The 18,463-nt window shown below is 44.0% G+C and overlaps 1 protein-coding gene across 1 annotated transcript in view; it reads right to left on the bottom strand.

Annotated features, from left to right (window-relative positions):
- LOC133474453 (SH3 and multiple ankyrin repeat domains protein 2-like) overlaps positions 1-18,463 on the bottom strand; it is a 282,765-nt gene that overhangs the window by 107,728 nt on the left and 156,574 nt on the right. Inside the window, exons 12-13 of the mRNA XM_061766190.1 lie at positions 6,311-6,450; positions 3,361-3,474 (exon numbers count right to left, since the gene is read on the bottom strand). Of these exons, the coding sequence (XP_061622174.1) occupies positions 3,361-3,474; positions 6,311-6,450 (254 nt within the window). The remainder of the gene's footprint in view (positions 1-3,360; positions 3,475-6,310; positions 6,451-18,463) is intronic.

The raw sequence follows: 18,463 nt of genomic DNA, 5'->3' as shown, positions 1-18,463 counted from the left end.
TGATATGGTTTATGATCTTAAACATGCAAGTGGGAAAACTATACAAAAGGGGCAGGGGATACTTCTTCATGGCACTCTGTGTTAATATGATCAAATGTGAATTGGACACTTGGACCTGTAGCGTAAATCCATCCGGTGTCAGTCATGTGATTGACTGGTGATCAGTCCAGGTTATAAATCACCTCTCACCTTAAATTAGCTGGGATAGGCTCCATCTTTCCTGTGACCCTGAAGTTATAACGGATGGATGGGTGGATAAACGTGCATTAGTGTGCCTTAGGTTACACTGTGTTCACTTACGGGGCTCCACAAGGATGTTAACCTGAACTATAACAAAGCATGTCAAAGCAGGGTTTAATCCTGCTGCATCACAGCTATTGAATGAGAGGGATTAGCAAAAACATGTGTGTGTGTGTGTGTATGTGTGTGTGTGTGTGAGAGAGAGAGAGAGAGAGAGAGAGAGAGCGAGAGCTAGAGCAAAAGAAAGACTGAGCCAGAGAAAAAGAGAGACAGAGAGAGAGAGGCAGAAAATTTGTTCTCTCATTATTGCACCAGACCATTGCTATATTAGTCATTCAAACTGCTCTAAGTGCAAGAAGATTTTGCATCTTTTTGCACAATTGTCAAAAAAAAAAAATATTGTACCGCCATTACCAGATAACGAGCAACCCTTTATTGCTCAGTGACTGTTTTTCTCAATGTATTTATGTCTCAAAAGTGTTCTCTGTCAATCGACTGTCTGTTGTCGTCCTAGAGCGGCTCCAACTACCGGAGACAAATTCCTTGTGTTTTTTGGACATACTTGGCAAAATAAAGATGATTCTGATGAAGAAATGTGCATATTACCCAAGACTAACTCCTAAAGGATAGTACTTTTAGGAGTATTTTTTGGTGTCTTTGCAACCCATGTTCGGCGTTTTAAAACCACTCGCGAATTTCCCGAATGTTAGTTCATGTTCCATTTGCTCATTTGAAATAAAGGGTGGCACTCAGGAAACCTTGATCCGCGTGGATAGCACTGAGAGCAGGGACACCTGGACAAATACATCCATTATGATCATGCCATTCTCTACCAGCTGGAAGACGCATTGTTCGTCTTTCAGAAACAAGACGACCTTCTTATTTCGTGTCCTACTTGTTCGCCCGCCGCCAACAAAACTTCCTCAACACTTATTAAACTATCTGGCGGAACTATACCGACTCCCTGCCGGATAAAAGGAGGGGGCATCTCTGAGGACGCCATCCTCTGCACAAGTATCCGGCGGTGCCTTCGATCACACACTAATAAGTTAAATCAAACTCACTTACCTGATCATGCACTAAGCACACATACACACAAGAAATAAAAGGCCCCAAAAAGGCAGTAGAAAACAAGTTTGAAACTGCGCGCCACACTCACGTGTTCCTTCACCTCTCACATACAACATCAGAAGAAGAAAAAGGAGGAGGAAGAGGAGGTACTGTAACATGAGAGCGACACAGTGGAGCCTTGGGTTATGTACTTAATTCTTTCCGTGACCACGTTTGTAATCCAAAACGTTCTTAAACCGTGGCGATGTTTCCCATTGGAATGAATGGAAATGCAATGAATCCGTTCCAGCCCCAAAATTAAGTTATATATTTTTTTTATCAATATGTGGTAAAAATAAATATAGCGCAACATAGAAAAAAGTGAGAACACACGATTATAAAGAAATAATACACTAAATAAGCATGATAACAGTTAGACGTCCTCATTGAAGAAGAGCTTTCTTCCATAATATGGGGAAATTCTGATTCAGGTGTTTTTTTTTTTTTTTTGTCTGTTTCTTTTCCAATTCATTGTTTGATTTTGGCACAACAAATCGATGCAGGGAAACTTGTTTTTTCTGTTCAGAATTTAAAAAAAATAAAATAAAAAAATAGATAAATGGCTAATTCTGGCTTTTTTAACCATGTGTACTTCATGTGTTTTATGAAATTGCATTGTCCCCTTTCAAATAAACTGATTAAAAAATAAATAAAATAAAATAGATAAAATGGCTAATTCTGGCTTTTTTAACCATGTGTACTTCATGTGTTTTATGAAATTGCATTGTCCCCTTTCAAATAAACGGATTAAAAAATAAATAAAATAAAATAGATAAATGGCTAATTCTGGCTTTTTTAACCATGTGTACTTCATGTGTTTTATGAAATTGCATTGTCCCCTTTCAAATAAACTGATTAATAAAATAAAAAAATCAGAAAGTGGGACATCACATTGCCATTTAAAAGACGAATTGCTCTGTTGGCCAATTTGCTGCATATTTATTTTAATCATTTTTATCATTTTTCCAATGTTTTGTATTGATATCATACGCTTTGACGAAACAGTAACCCTCATGAAAATGAGTTGAGAAATGAGCAAGTTATGACTTAATTTCAATGTCCATGCATTACCTTCTATGGGAATGCCACCCCTGTCAACATGGCTGCCACGTAGGCAAGTACGTCGTTTAGCCGGGCTGCTACAGCGGATTGGTATCTGTTCATACCTATGTGCACAGCTATTTAGATGTGATTACGGCGACTTTAACCGTTCATTGTCTTAATTAAAGAGACATGGCCTTAACTGAGACTACAAGCCTGTGAGTCACCATCCTATGATACTATGCTTGGACGGGATGTGTTTGCAGGGCAAGCTTGGAGCATTTTGGGTAGGACACAACAGTGGAGCTCCCTGTGCCAAAGGCCTTGGGTTAAACTTTAAACTAGGCCACCCAAATGAAGGCGACGAACCAAAAAAGAAGAGCAACTTGCTACTCATCAGCCTCAATCCTTGCTGACACACTAGCATAGGAAACAGAGGGCATTAGAATAAGACCAGACTTGACCCTAGCAATACAGTGCTTTGTGATAATGTCAGTAATCAGTCAGAGAGCAGAATACAAGGAGGTGAAAAGGTTCACAGAGCCAGAGAAAAATGCAAAGCATGACTTTTACTCATTTGAGAGTCATACCGTACATTGTAGTGTACAGTGCATTTAGAAGTATATGAACAAGGACAACTGCGAAGTTGATGGGAGATGTAGCGTGGTGTGATACATTCATTAGCTTTCCTGGATTTGAAATCAGAGCACAGCTGAGTTAGCAGGAGAATGCAGCACTTAGCTTTGTGCATCACACCCTGGGGAGATGTAAAAAAAAAACAGGCTGAGACACATGAAGCTGTGTTGGAGAAAAAAAAAGCCACTTGCAATTGCATGGCCTTGGGAACTTTAGCATCCCGCATTGACCTTCTACCCTGCTTCACACAGAACTACTACTGCAACTACACCTATACTGTAAGTCAATGTTCCATCCACCCACCAAAAGTCAGCCTCCAGTCATTCAACTTACAGCTCCTCTCCTCGGTGGCCTTGGCTGGGATCTCCTCCACACAGTCAGCTGGGAACCAGCCCACCTGGCCGCGGGTGCTGCCCTCCCAGAAGCCACCTTCTCCGATGCTCAGAACTGGGCCGAGGGGAAACGACTTTTCAGTTTTCTTTTGTGCTTCGATTTTTTTCCAATCCTAATTAACTTAAGTGAAATGCTGCAAATTCAATAAACATCTCACACTATTAAAATAGCTATTGAATTTTGTGGTGCGAAAATTACACAGTTTTAAGAACAGTACTTGACTATTTACACTTGACATGACACATCAGAAAGAGCACATAAAACTCAATTTTTTTATTTTTTTTTATTTTTTATTTTTTTATAAATCATAAACACAAAATGTGCATCCCTACTGGAGCCGTCACCTTATTGTGTTGGAGTGGTTTGGGTCACCAGGGCCCCCCTCTGGAGCCAGGCCTGGTGGCCAGGCCTGCACCCATAGGGCCCGGCCGGACACTGTCCGAAAAGGCAACGTGAGTTCCCCTTCTCAATGGCTCACCACCTGTGGGAGGGGCCAGGGGGGTCGAGTGCCGTGTGAGCTGGGTGGAGGCCAAAGGCAGGGACCTTAGCAGTCCCATCCCTGGCTACAGAAGCTGGCTCTTGGGAGGTGGATCGTCACCTTTCTGGCAGGGAAAGAGCCTGAGCTGGTGTGTGAGGTTGAGACATAGTTGTCCTCGCCTCCACACACAGCTTAGGCTCTGGTACCAGTATTTTTGAGAGGGGTTGGGCTCTCTTCCACTCAGGAGTTGCCCACAGTGAGAGGCGCGGAGCAGGTTTGGGCGTACTGATTGCCCCCCAGCTCAGTGCCTGTACATAGGGTAGCCTCCCTCCACCTTCAAGTGGGGGGGACGGTTCCTGAATGTTGTTTGTGCCTGTGCACCAAACAGCCTCTCAGAGTAGTCACCCTTTTTGGAGTCTTTGAAGGGTGTGCTGGAGAGTTCTCCCGCTGGGGACATCCTTGTTCTGCTGGGGGACTTCAATGCTCACGTGGGCAATGACAGTGAGACCTGGAAGAGCGTGGAAGGAGTTCGGTGAGGCCATGAAAAACATCTTACGGAGAGCTTTGAGGAAATTATGGTCAACCATTCGGCGTGTCAGGAGGGGGAAGCAGTGCACCATCAACACTGTGTATAGTGGGGATGGGGTTCTGCTGACCTCAACTTGGGATGTTGTGAGTCGGTGGGCCAATACTTCAAAGACCTCCTCAATTCTACCAACACGCCTTCCCAGGAGGTTGCAGAGTCTGGAAACCCTGAGGCAAGTTCACCTATCTCTAAGGTTGAAGTCACTGAGGTGCTTAAAAAGCTCCTTGTGGCAGGACCCCGGGGTGAAGGAGATCTGTCCGGAGTTCCTAAAGGCTCTGAATGTTCTAGGGTTGCCCTGGTTGACACGCCTCTACAACATCACAATGACATCGAGGACAATGCCTCTGGATTGGCAGACCGGGGTGGTGGTCCCCTTTATTAAGAACGGGGAGCAGAGGGTGTGTTCAAACTATAGGAGGCTCACACTGCTCAGCCTCCCTGGTAAGGTGTATTCAGGGGTTCTGGCGAAAAGGATCTCAGATTCAGGAGGAGCAGTATGAGCCAGGAGCCAGTATCATCCTGGCCGTAGAACAGTAAACCAGCTCTACATCCTCAGCAGGGTCCTCGAGGGTGCATGGGAGTTCACCCAACCAGTCTACATGTGTTTTGTGGACTTGGAGAAGATGTTCAACCATGTCCCTCCGGGATTCCTGTGGAGGGTACTCCAGGAGTATGGAGAACCGGACCCCCTGATACGGGCTGTTCGGTCCCTGTAGGACCAGTGTCAGAGTTTGGCCCGCATTGCCGGCAGTCGAATACATTTCCAGTGAGGGTTGGACTCCGCCAAGGCTGCCCTTTGTCACCAATTCTGTTCATTACCTTCATGGACAGAATTTGTAGGCGCAGTCGAGGCGTTCTAGTTTGCCGATGTCAGCATTACGTCTCTGCTTTTTGCAGATGATGTGGTCCTGAATACTGCATCAAGCCTCGATCTTCATCTCTCCCTGGAGCAGTTCGCAGCAGAGTGTGAGGTGGCTGGGATGAAAAACAGCACCACAAAATATGAGACAATGGTCCCCGGTATGAAAAGGGTGTAAGATCCTGCTCCAAGTAGAGGAGTTCAAGTATCTCGGGGTCTTGTTCACGAGTGAGAGAAGAATGGAGCGGGAGATCGACAGGCGGATCAGTGCAGCGTCTGCAGTGATGTGGACTCTGTACCGGTCTGTCGTGGTGAAGAAGGAGCTGAGCCATAAGGCAAAGCTCTCGATTTATCGATCGATCTACGTTCCTACCCTCACCTCACGCTCCACAGCTCGTGACCCAAAAAACAAGGTTGCCGATGCAAGTGGCCGAAAGGAGTTTCCTCCGCACGGTGTCCGGGCTTTCCCTTAGCGATAGGGTGAGAAGCTCGGTCATCTGGGAGGGGCTCAGAGTTGAGCCGCTACTCCTCCACATTGAGAGGAGCCACATGAGGTGGCTTGGGCATCTGGTTAGGATGCCCCCTGGACGCTTCCCCGGCGAGGTGTTCCGGGCACGTCCCACCGGGAGGAGGCCCCAGCGATGACCCAGGACATGCTTGAGCGACTATGTCTCCAAGCTGGCCTGTGAACGCCTCGGGATCTCCCCAGAAGAGCTGGATGTTGTGGCTGGGGAGAGGGAAGCTTGCCTGCTTAAGCTCCTGCCCCCGTGACCTGACCTCGGATAAGTGGAATGGATGATGACAAAATGTGGAAATAAAATAATAATAATAAAAAAAAGAATAAATAATTGTTTGAAACTTGACCAAATTTAGGTTAGGTCAGGTACCTCTGGGAGTAAAAGTCTAAACACTAAACGATGAATAGGTCATTGTGATTGGGTATTGAAAAGGTAATTTGAAGTCTAACCTTTGACTCTATCCTTCTTATACAGGTTCAGCTCTCCTTCGGCCTGGGCAGTGTAAGGACGAACCACCACAAAGTGTCTCCCTGGGACCGCACTGTACAGCTTCCTCCTGGTGCCTAGGGCATCTCCATGACTGCTGGGACTGACAAAAGTAGAAAAAACATTCTTGGTACTGGAACTTAACATCCAGATACAGTCATTTGCTGACATGGTGACCAAATTTGTTAATCCTCCCGTAGACCTGCAGCTGAACATACTAACATTCACATCTGTGCAACCGAATTTCATCTTAATTTTTAGTTTACTACACTAGTCATGAAAATTCCTAAAAGGGAAATTAAACTGCTGCATATTTGTGTTGTACACTACATAGACAAGTAATCACACACATGCAAGTGAAATGTCAGAGTGTAGGGGGTGTGCAAACAGTGCTTGAGCTGGGGGGTTGGGGATGTTGCCTTTCAAGAGCACGATAATGCTTGTCCTTTTTAGGAGTGCAAATTATCTGGTGCCTATCTTAAGATGACTTTGGGTGAGAGGCTCTAAACTGTTCGCCAGGCAATTGCAAGACAATCACAAACAACCATTCAGCAATGGACAATTTAGTCTTTAATGCATATTTTTGCAATGTGGGAAGAAGTCTGAGTACCCGGAAAAAATACCCAGGCAAGCAAGGGAGAACAGGCAGACTCCACACAGGAAGTTTAGAGCAGAGACTTAAAACCTGAACCTCATAACTGTGAGGCAGATGTGCTAACCCACTTGGTCAGCTTTTTTTTTTTTTTTTTACTATTGTATTGGCCAGTGAAGTGAGACGAAGCTGCATCATCATTAGTGTTAAGGTCATGGAGTAGCGATAGGATAATCGCTAAAACAAATACCTGTATAATGCTGGTTGGTGGACTACCAAGTGATATTGTAGCGCCACTTAGTGGTCAATCTTCACACTTCCACAACAGCTGCAGATTGAAGAATTATATTACAGTACTTATAATTATTACTCGAGTCCAAAATAATAAAATAAATGTATTGAGCTGAAGTCCTAAATATATTTGAAAATCCTTATTTGACAAATCAAATAAAAAAAAAAACACATTGCAGACTTTTACAGACACCCTCAGCTATAAATGAACATTCACAGTTTCTTTAACTGATATATTGTAGTAGAATGACTGGAAAAATAATAAAGTATGGGTTGATCATTAGCAATAGTAATGGAAAAATAAACATTTTTCTTTTTTGGGAAACAAAAGCAAAAACTACTTTTAATAGAATAACACCAAGATTCTAGTCACATGGACTCAAACAGGGATGGAGGTGAAAACTGTAGGAGACTGAAGAGGAATGCAGAGGAGCAATGGATTGAGATAGAGGAAGGGACTTTTTTTTTTTTTTTCCCCCCAAGTAAGTGGGTCACCTTGTCCTGTAGACTGCACTCCTCGTCAAACCATGGGCCTTTGGAGAGCTAACCCAATTCAAACGCTAGTGTGCATGTGACTGCTTGCACATTTTGTAATGGAAAGTCATTAACTGCAGGCGGAACAGTAACTGTGTACTCTGAGCATCTAGAAACTCCATAAAAAAAGCTAATTACTTTCGTGACATGTAACACTTGTTGATTTGATTGTTGGGGAAATCTTGTGTTATACTACTGTCCAATACAATTTGCCCTTAACCTTTTCATTTTATCATTGTATTACAAACCAGTTCAGGGTGTACCCCACCTCCTGCCCGATGATAGCTGGGATAGGCTCCAGCACGCCCGCGACCCTAGTGAGGAGAAGCGGCTCAGAAAATGGATGGATGGATGGCATTGGCAACACATTACATAAGTGTTTCCCAAGCTTTATTGAGCTAAGGTATTTATTTTGCAACAGAAAATCTTAAAGCACACCTACAAACAAAAATGTTTAAAAAAAATTATTAATAGTTAAATAATGATGATCTAGTCTCAATTTCCTCACAAATTTTGTGTGAAATCTTGGTCTGTTAATGGCAACAGGTGGATGGATACACAAGCCTATTGTACCTTCTGCTATCTAATGGAAGAGCATTTACTTGTTCTGCCTGTCACTATATGCCGCTGGAATATATAGATGAGTAATGATATATTTGTAATGAATAAATAATCATTTTAGGGAAAATTGGATAATTTCCCGTAGCACCTGATGATGTCTTACGGCACACCAATGTGCCACGACACTTTCGTTGGGAATCATTGCATGACACGACAGTGCATGATTAAACTACACTACACTTAACTTGGTGGTTTTGAAACTTGAACAAGTATGGGGATACGACAGACATTGCTCTAAAAAGCAACTTGCTCAAGTAAAAGAGGCATTTTTGTTGTTGTTGCTCAAATTAGAAACTACATTCAACATTAAGCCTCATGCATTTTTCAAATATGTTCCAACTCCTTAGCAATGGAAGTGTATTGATACAACAATGAATAATCCAAAATGGCAATTAAGAAAAACCTCTTGCTAGAAAACATTACATGGCTATTTGCAAGAAACATTAGCAGATCAAATCCAAATTACTTGTAGTTATCTGCATTCATTAAGCCACATGGATCTGTTTCACATTTATATAATATATATAACAACACTGTGAGACAGAGTTGAACTTAACTCATATGCAATTAATGCAGAGAAGGAAAATAAACAGCTGCTTGCACATCCATACTTGTGTGTACATAGTAGCCTATGTAAAGATGCCATTATAAAATCTGAATTTCATATATTAAGGGTTCGGGGTTAACCACTAACCAGTCGTCTTTTATAATGTAGTCAAGACAAGATATTATCTCTGTACCTTTTCAAAGTCACTGAAAAAGTATAAACAGCATACATTTGTGATTTTTGTTTTACACACCTTTCATTAACTATACAAAACTTTACCGAACAAAATTGACACACAGTATCAGTGCATATAGTGTGAAATAATGCACTCTCTCAACAACAACAAAATCTACTGCCGTAATTTGATACATTTACAATTAATATGTTTATGTATAACAAAGTGGGAGAAACAAACCCGACTGAGCCACTTCTGTTTTTGATGGAACTCAAATTGACATTCAAAGTCAGCATGTTGTGGCTGGATGAAAAACCCATCAGCCATGCTTTTTTGCAATTTCCCATGTGGCTTTGAGGTGCTAATTAGATAGTGTTGATTAAGACCAAGTGTGCATAATGTGTGCTATTATTGGATGATCATTAGAGAAAAGGAGTGAAAGAGAGAAATATATAGAGATGAAACTAGAAAGAGGGGTGTCGTATCAATAGCATAACGTGCCACACTGAAGTAGCACAGAGAGGGAGACAACGACTAACACAACAACAACTAACCAATAATAACTAACACAATAACAACTAACTCTAACCCTTAACCCTGTAATCTGCATTCAGACTATGAATGTCAAGATGGTTGCAAAACCACACAAAATGTGTGTGCAAAAAACGCTGTTCAGCTGCCTTGTGTCAACCGTCGAGACCTTCAAGTTCCTGGGAATTACAGTCTCTCAGGACCTGAAGTGGGCGATCAACATCAACTCCGTCCTCAAAAAGATGCAGCAGTACTTCCTGCGGCTTCTGAGAAAACACGGCCTGCCAAAGGAGCTGCTGAGGCAGTTCTACACAGTGGTCATCGAATCAGTCCTGTATTCGTCCATCACAGTCTGGTTTGGTGCTGCTACAAAAAAGGACAAACTCCGACCGTAACGGACAATCAAAACTGCTGAAAGTATTGTCGGTACCCCCCTACCCACCATTGAGGACTTGCACGCTGCCAGAACTAAGACAAGGGCGTGCAAAATCCTCTCGGACCCTCCACATCCCGGTCACCAGCTCATCCAGCGCCTTCCCTCAGGTAGGCGCTACCGATCAATGCAAACTAGAACGAGCAGACATTCCAACAGCTTCTTCCCTCTTGCAATCAACTTCTTAAACACCTTACGTACAATTCCATTGCAACATGCTGGCAATTTTTTTTGTCTTGAGTTTGTTGTCACATTTCTGTCGGGCCAATTATATATTACTCGTGCACTCACTGTAGTAGTCTCGCCACACTGCACTATTTGCATATTTGTTGTTGACCAATAATGGCCACTCATGCCAGAGTAGCATCTGCTCCATTTGCACACTGACTGAGGAGTATCTGCAACATTTGCACAATCAACATTGACCCAGATTATCGCACTACTTGATTGAAGTCTCGGCGCCCTTTGCACAATGGTCATTGCACCGGACTATTGCAATATTAGTCATTCAAACTGCTCTAAGTGCTAGAGGACTCTGCATCTTTTTGCACAATTGTCAAAAAAATGAAAAATCTACCGGCATTACCAGATAACTAGCAACCCTTTATTGCTCAGTGACTGTTTTTTGTCAATGTCTTTATGTCTCAAAAGTGTTCGCTGTCAATTGACTGTCTGTTGTCGTACTAGAGTGGCTCCAACTACCGGAGACAAATTCCTTGTGTGTGTTTTGGACATACTTCGCAAATAAAGATGATTCTGATTCTGAAAATTAATTCTGCAGTCCGAAGCAATGTGAATGATAAATGCTATATTGTGTGATGCACGATATCCTTACACGTTTGATTTTAATATATATTAGGACAACAAAAATACGACATTGTTTTCTAGCCTGTACATTTTCTTTACACCTTGCAAAATAATAATACTAATAGTATCTTTTCTCTGCAGTGACTGATTCCTTCAATTAACTCTGCTGTACTCAGCTGTAACTGTTGCACTACTACTACTACTACTACTGTCATACTGAACATATTACTGGACTGATTTGTGGAAATTTTTTTATCTGTAGTTGGTCCTACCATTCATCACATAATTTTTCTCACCACATCTCACCAGGAAGCTGTTGCCATGACACCCACAGGGGTGACTGACAGCTGCAACAGTGCACGCGTGTCTGTCTGAGTATATGCTGCATGTTTGTGTGGCGTCTCATGCATGCATGCTCTGCAACTAGCAAACACCAAGTGGGAGCAAGGGGATGCCACAGAGATGTCTCAAGTGTGGGTGAATGATTGATGGGTTGGGTCTGATGGGACGAAGGTTGACTTATGAGAAAACTGGAAGGTGTTCAAAGATGGCTCGGCGAACAAAGCTGGAAGGTTTACACCTTCACGAGAAGGCCATGGCTGTGCTCGAATTCATCCAAAAGGATTCTATAGGGTTGAGGTCAGGATTGTGCAGGCTAGTCAAGTTAATCTCCATCAAACTCTCTTATCCATCTCTTTATGAACCTTGATTTGTGCACTGATGCACAGTCACGCTGGAACAGGAAAGGGCCACCTCCAAACTGTTCCTACAAAGGTGAAAATGTTCAAAATATTAGCCACTTAGCTCCATTGAAAGCAACTCTCAATGTTTCACCATACCAAGAGATTTTGGACAGTCAAACAGTTTGTTCCAAATGCAGCCCTATGGGGGGCACAAGTCAGTGCAAACTGTAGGCCGGTCCCAAGCCCGGATAAATGCAGAGGGTTGCGTCAGGAAGGGCATCCGGCTTAAAACCTTGCCAAACAAATATGAGCGTTCATCCAAAGAATTCCATACCGGATCGGTCGTGGCCCAGGTTAACAACGTCCGCCACCGGCGCCGTCAACCTGCAGGGCGCTGTTGGAAATTCAGCTACTGTGGGTCGAAGTCGAAGTCAAAGAAGAAGAAGAAGAGGTGGAAAGCGGGTTCTTCGGCAGAAAGAGAAGAGGAAAACACAGAGCCTAGAACTGAATGTGGGGACTTTGAATGTTGGGACTATGACAGGAAAATCTCGGGAGTTGGTTGACATGATGATTAGGAGAAAGGTTGATATATTGTGTGTCCAGGAGACCAGGTGGAAAGGCAGTAAGGCTAGAAGTTTAGGGGCAGGGTTTAAATTATTTTACCATGGTGTAGATGGGAAGAGAAATGGAGTCGGGGTTATTTTAAAAGAAGAGTTGGCTAAGAATGTCTTGGAGGTGAAAAGAGTATCAGATCGAGTGATGAGGCTGAAATTTGAAATTGAGGGTGTTATGTGTAATGTGATTAGTGGCTATGCCCCACAGGTAGGATGTGACCTAGAGGTGAAAGAGAAATTCTGGAAGGAGCTAGATGATGTAGTTCTGAGCATCCCAGACAGAGAGAGAGTCGTAATTGGTGCAGATTGTAATGGACATGTTGGTGAAGGTAATAGGGGTGATGAAGAAGTGATGGGTAAGTACGGCATCCAGGAAAGGAACTTGGAGGGACAGATGGTGGTAGACTTTGCAACAAGGATGCAAATGGCTGTAGTGAACACTTTTTTCCAGAAGAGGCACGAACATAGGGTGACTTACAAGAGCGGAGGTAGAAGCACACAGGTGGATTACATCTTGTGCAGACGATGTAATCTGAAGGAGGTTACCAACTGTAAGGTAGTGGTAGGGGAGAGTGTGGCTAGACAGCATAGGATGGTGGTGTGTAAGATGACTCTGATGGTGGGGAGGAAAATTAGGAAGACAAAGGCAGAGAAGAGAACCATGTGGTGGAAGCTGAGACAGGACGAGTGTTGTGCAGCTTTTCGGGAAGAGGTGATACAGGCTCTCGGTGGACGGGAAGAGCTTCCAGAAGACTGGACCACTGCAGCCAAGGTGATCAGAGAAGCAGGCAGGAGAGTACTTGGTGTATCTTCTGGCAGGAAAGGAGAGAAGGAGACTTGGTGGTGGAACCTCACAGTACAGGAAATCATACAAGGAAAACGGTTAGCTAAGAAGAAGTGGGACACTGAGAGGACCGAGGAGAGGCGAAAGGAATACATTGAGATGCGACACAGGGCAAAGGTAGAGGTGGCAAAGGCAAAACAAGAGGCATATGATGACATGTATGGCAGGTTGGACACTAAAGAAGGAGAAAAGGATCTATACAGGCTGGCCAGACAGAGGGATAGAGATGGGAAGGATGTGCAGCAGGTTAGGGTGATTAAGGATAGAGATGGAAATATGTTGACTGGTGCCAGCAGTGTGCTAGCTAGATGGAAAGAATACTTCGAGGAGTTGATGAATGAGGAAAATGATAGAGAAGGGAGAGTAGAAGAGGCAAGTGTGGTGGACCAGGAAGTGGCAATGATTAGTAAGGGGGAAGTTAGAAAGGCATTAAAGAGAATGAAAAATGGAAAGGCAGTTGGTCCTGATGACATTCCTGTGGAGGTATGGAAGCATCTAGGAGAGGTGGCTGTGGAGTTTTTGACCAGCTTGTTCAATAGAATTCTAGTGCGTGAGAAGATGCCTGAGGAATGGAGGAAAAGTGTACTGGTGCCCATTTTTAAGAACAAAGGTGATGTGCAGAGCTGTGGCAACTATAGAGGAATAAAGTTGATGAGCCACACAATGAAGTTATGGGAAAGAGTAGTGGAGGCTAGACTCAGGACAGAAGTGAGTATTTGCGAGCAACAGTATGGTTTCATGCCTAGAAAGAGTACCACAGATGCATTATTTGCCTTGAGGATGTTGATGGAAAAGTACAGAGAAGGTCAGAAGGAGCTACATTGTGTCTTTGTAGATCTAGAGAAAGCCTATGACAGAGTACCCAGAGAGGAACTGTGGTACTGCATGCGGAAGTCTGGAGTGGCAGAGAAGTATGTTAGAATAATACAGGACATGTACGAGGGCAGCAGAACAGCGGTGAGGTGTGCTGTCGGTGTGACAAAAGAATTTAAGGTGGACGTGGGACTGCATCAGGGATCAGCCCTGAGCCCCTTCCTTTTTGCAGTGGTGATGGATAGGCTGACAGATGAGGTTAGACTGGAATCCCCGTGGACCATGATGTTTGCAGATGACATTGTGATCTGCAGTGAAAGCAGGGAGCAGCTGGAGGAACAGTTAGAAAGATGGAGGCATGCACTGGAAAGAAGAGGAATGAAGATTAGCCGAAGTAAAACAGAATATATGTGCATGAATGAGAGGGGTGGTGGGGGAAGAATGAGGCTACAGGGAGAAGAGATGGCAAGGGTAGAGGACTTTAAATACTTGGGGTCAACCGTCCAGAGCAATGGTGAGTGTGGTCAGGAAGTGAAGAAACGGGTCCAAGCAGGTTGGAACGGGTGGTGGAAGGTGTCAGGTGTGTTATGTGACAGAAGAGTCTCTGCTAGGATGAAGGGCAAAGTTTATAAAACAGTGGTGAGGCCAGCCATGATGTACGGATTAGAGACAGTGGCACTGAAGAGAAAACAGGAAGCAGAGCTGGAGGTGGCGGAAATGAAGATGTTGAGGTTCGCTCTCGGAGTGACCAGGTTGGATAAAATTAGAAATGAGCTCATCAGAGGGACAGCCAAGGTTCGATGTTTTGGAGACAAAGTTAGAGAGAGCAGACTTCAATGGTTTGGACACGTCCAGAGGAGAGAGAGTGAGTATATTGGTAGAAGGATGATGAGGATGGAGCTGCCAGGCAAGAGAGCTAGAGGAAGACCAAAGAGAAGGTTGATGGATGTCGTGAGGGAAGACATGATGGCAGTTGGTGTTCGAGAGGAGGATGCAGGAGATAGGCTCTCATGGAAAAGGATGACACGCTGTGGTGACCCCTAACGGGACAAGCCGAAAGGAAAAGAAGAAGAAACAGTTTGTTCCAACATGTCTGTACAACAGGGTACAAAGCAAGGTCCATAAAGACATGGATGAGAGAATTTGGTGTGGATGAACTTGACTGGGTCCTGCCCTCATCCCGATAGAACACCTTTGGGTTGATTTTGAGTGGGCAGTGAGCTCGGCCTTCTTGCCCAACATCAGTGTGTGACGTCGCAAATATGCTCCTGGCTGAATGGGTAAAAATCAGATTTTATTCATAAAGCACTTTTCTTACAGTGAAATGTACATTGTTAAAAATAAATCCCCTCCCACCACTTATCCACACAGACGCACATGCGCGCACACACACAGGTTAAAAATAATAATATAATGACCTATGGCTGGGCACAGAGAATCCAAGTGAGGAAACACCATCCCAGGAAGCTGTCTGCACCAAGAGCAGACCGTGGCCACAGAACACCAGCATGTGTGGAGCCTCAGTGCAGTGGCGTGAGAGGAGCCACATTATCGCGACTGAGGACCCCAAGAGGCAGGACCATGGCCACAGCCTATCACTACTCGAAGTGCAGAGGGTTCCCTCTGAGGAAACACTGAAAGAAAATAACCATATATATATATATATCCATCCATCCATCCATTTTCTGAGCCGCTTCTCCTCACTAGGGTCGCGGGCGTGCTGGAGCCTATCCCAGCTATTATCGGGCAGGAGGCGGGGTACACCCTGAACTGGTTGCCAGCCAATCGCAAGGCACATACAAACAAACAACCATGCACACTCACATTCACACCACAACCATGCGCACTCACATTCACACCTACGGGCAATTTAGAGTTGCCAATTAACCTTCCAATGTTTTTGGGATGTGGGAGGAAACCAGAGTGCCCGGAGAAAACCCACGCAGGCACGGGGAGAACATGCAAACTCCACACAGGCGGGGCCGGGGATTGAAACCCGGTCCTCAGAAATGTGAGGCAGACGCTCTAACCAGTCGTCCACCGCAGGGATTTTTTCAATCCAACTGGAGATAAAAGCATGCATTACCGTCTCCACATTGGCCGAGACCGAATTGGGCGGACTCTGGCGATGTTCTTTAACTGATAAAAAAAAAATCCATCCATCCATTTTCAACACCGCTTATCCTGGTTAGGGTCGCGGGGCGCTGGAGCCTATCCCAGCTGACTTCGGGCGGACTACATCCTAAACTGGTAGACATATAGACATGGACAACCATTCGCACTCACATTCACACAGTCACTGAGTGGGAACTGAACCCACGCTGCCCGCACCAAAGTCAGGCGAGTGTACCACTACACCATGATAAAAAATATATATTTTTCTTATATTTTAAATGTGTGGAATAAAAGTGCACTCGCAGTCTAAAATATTGCCCAGGTTTTTCACCTGTGAGGAAGGTTTTAAGGACAGCACTTGAAATTTAGTCAGAAGTTTCTCTCTTTGGGGCTCAGGACCGATGACTGAAACTTCAGTTTTGTCCTGGTTAAGCAGGACAAAGTTCTGTGCCGTCCAGTATTTGATATCTAAGATAAAGTTAAAAGGAGTATTAATTGGACCGGTGTCATCAGGAGCCACAGAGATGCACAGTTGCGCATCATCAATGTAGATGTGAAAGTTAACTTCATGCTTCCTGATGACTCCGTCAAAAGGGAGCATACACAAATTCAGTAGGACAGGGCCTAAAATAGATCCTTGCATCATACCGCACATTATTTCATGGATTTTTGAGGAGCATGTATCTAAGCTTAGCATAAAAGTTTGCGTCGTGCAGGAGAGAGGCCACCCAGGTTTCAAAGAATAGTGCGGTCTATTGTATCAAAGGCAGCACCAATATCCAGCAGAAACAAGTGTTCATTTACAGATATCAAGATTGCCACTAAAACCATTTAATCTTTAGGAGGGCAGTTTCTGTGCTATGGTTAACCCTAAAACTAGACAGATACTTTAAAAAAATGTTTACATTTGCTGAAAAGTCAGTGAGTTGAATAAAAACTAGTTTTTCTAAAATTTTGCTTAAAAAAATGGTAAGTTAGATACAGGTTGGTAGTTGTTAAAATTATGAAAATTTAAATTGCTCTGCTTCAGAAAGGGCCTCACCAATGCTGATTTGAAGGACGCAGGGAAGGTGCCTATCTGAAGAGAGCATTTTACAAATATGAGCCCAGACACCTGTGACGGGAAAACTTTTTGGCTACTTATATCTGCAACCTTGTCCTTTAGTTTCACTTCCCAAAGCTTGTGGCTTTGGGTGAGGACGGGAACGTACACTGACCAGTAAATTCTTCACCATGAGAGTCTGATACAGTGACCGCATTACTTGCCGTGCCTGTCTTTCAATATCACAGGAGATCCTGTACATAGTGAAAGACTTTCCCAAGGAGGCTGCGTTGTGTGATATACACAGGTACACATTTCACTCATGATCAACTACAGTAATATTACAATTCTTAACATGAATGCACCAAAAAGGGGTTTGAATATCGGCTCTTGGTTTCCTTTGTGGAGTATGCATGTGCTGCCCGTGCTTGTGTCTTCCTCCCACATTCCAGCTCAATTATGTCGTAGGCACAATAAATCAAGTAAGGTTACTTGAAGACTAAATTGTCCTTAGGTGTGAATACGAGCGTGAATTGTTTGTATATACAGTATTTGTGCTGCAAATGGCTGGTGACCGATCTAGGGTTTACCCCACCTTTCCCTCAAAGTCAGCTGGGATCAGCATAAGCTCACCTGTGACCCTCATGAGGACAACCATTAGATAGAAACTGGTCTTTTATTAAATTAATGGTCCAAAGTAGAGTTATATTTCATTTATTGTAGGCAAGGTCCTGGGATTAAAATCAAGGTCACCACGTGGTTGTCCAATAAAGCCAAGGTGATTGAATGAATGAATTCCACCAGAAGATCGAGAGAGTGAAAAAAAAAATGCAGATGTGAAGTAAAGCTTGATTGGATCTGAATTGTTGTTGAGACATGCAGCCCCTCTGTCAACAACCACATCACTTTCTGTTGACACCCCCAAAGGTTTTGGTGAAGCATGTCAAACGACATCATAGTGATGTTTTGTGAGACAACCATCCTCCTCCATTTCTCCGCCCCTTCTTTCAGTCCCCTTCACCATGACTGTGAATGCGATTTTTTGTTTTTTTTATTCTGCCATCAGCAAAAGCCTACACCCCATACTTTATATGACTGCTTTACTTTCACAACTTCTCCATAATACACAGTTTATCTCCCTCCCTTCTATGACTTGTACAGAGAGTGGGTAGTGTTGGTTCTGCACAGTGCTTCCAAATGAGTCCATCTGCCAAGGAGGAGGAGGAGGAGGCAGAGGAGGGGGGCAGTGAGCATGTGTCTTAATCGGGATTGACAGTTACATCGCTCCAAGATAAACACCCGTCACACTTTAATCCTCCGCCGATCACATGCTCTCGCTCATGCCACAGATTGTGAACAGACACAAACAAATCAGGTGGAGGTGGCGCATGTACGCACACGCGCACACACACACACACACACACACATACACACACACAGATCGTACGGTACTCATGCTGTATGCAAACGAGCT

Source organism: Phyllopteryx taeniolatus, chromosome 2 (assembly GCF_024500385.1).
Source record: "Phyllopteryx taeniolatus isolate TA_2022b chromosome 2, UOR_Ptae_1.2, whole genome shotgun sequence".
Taxonomy (NCBI): Eukaryota; Metazoa; Chordata; class Actinopteri; order Syngnathiformes; family Syngnathidae; genus Phyllopteryx; species Phyllopteryx taeniolatus.
Note: the sequence above shows the minus strand (reverse complement) of the source record. Positions and strands in the feature narration are given on the sequence as shown.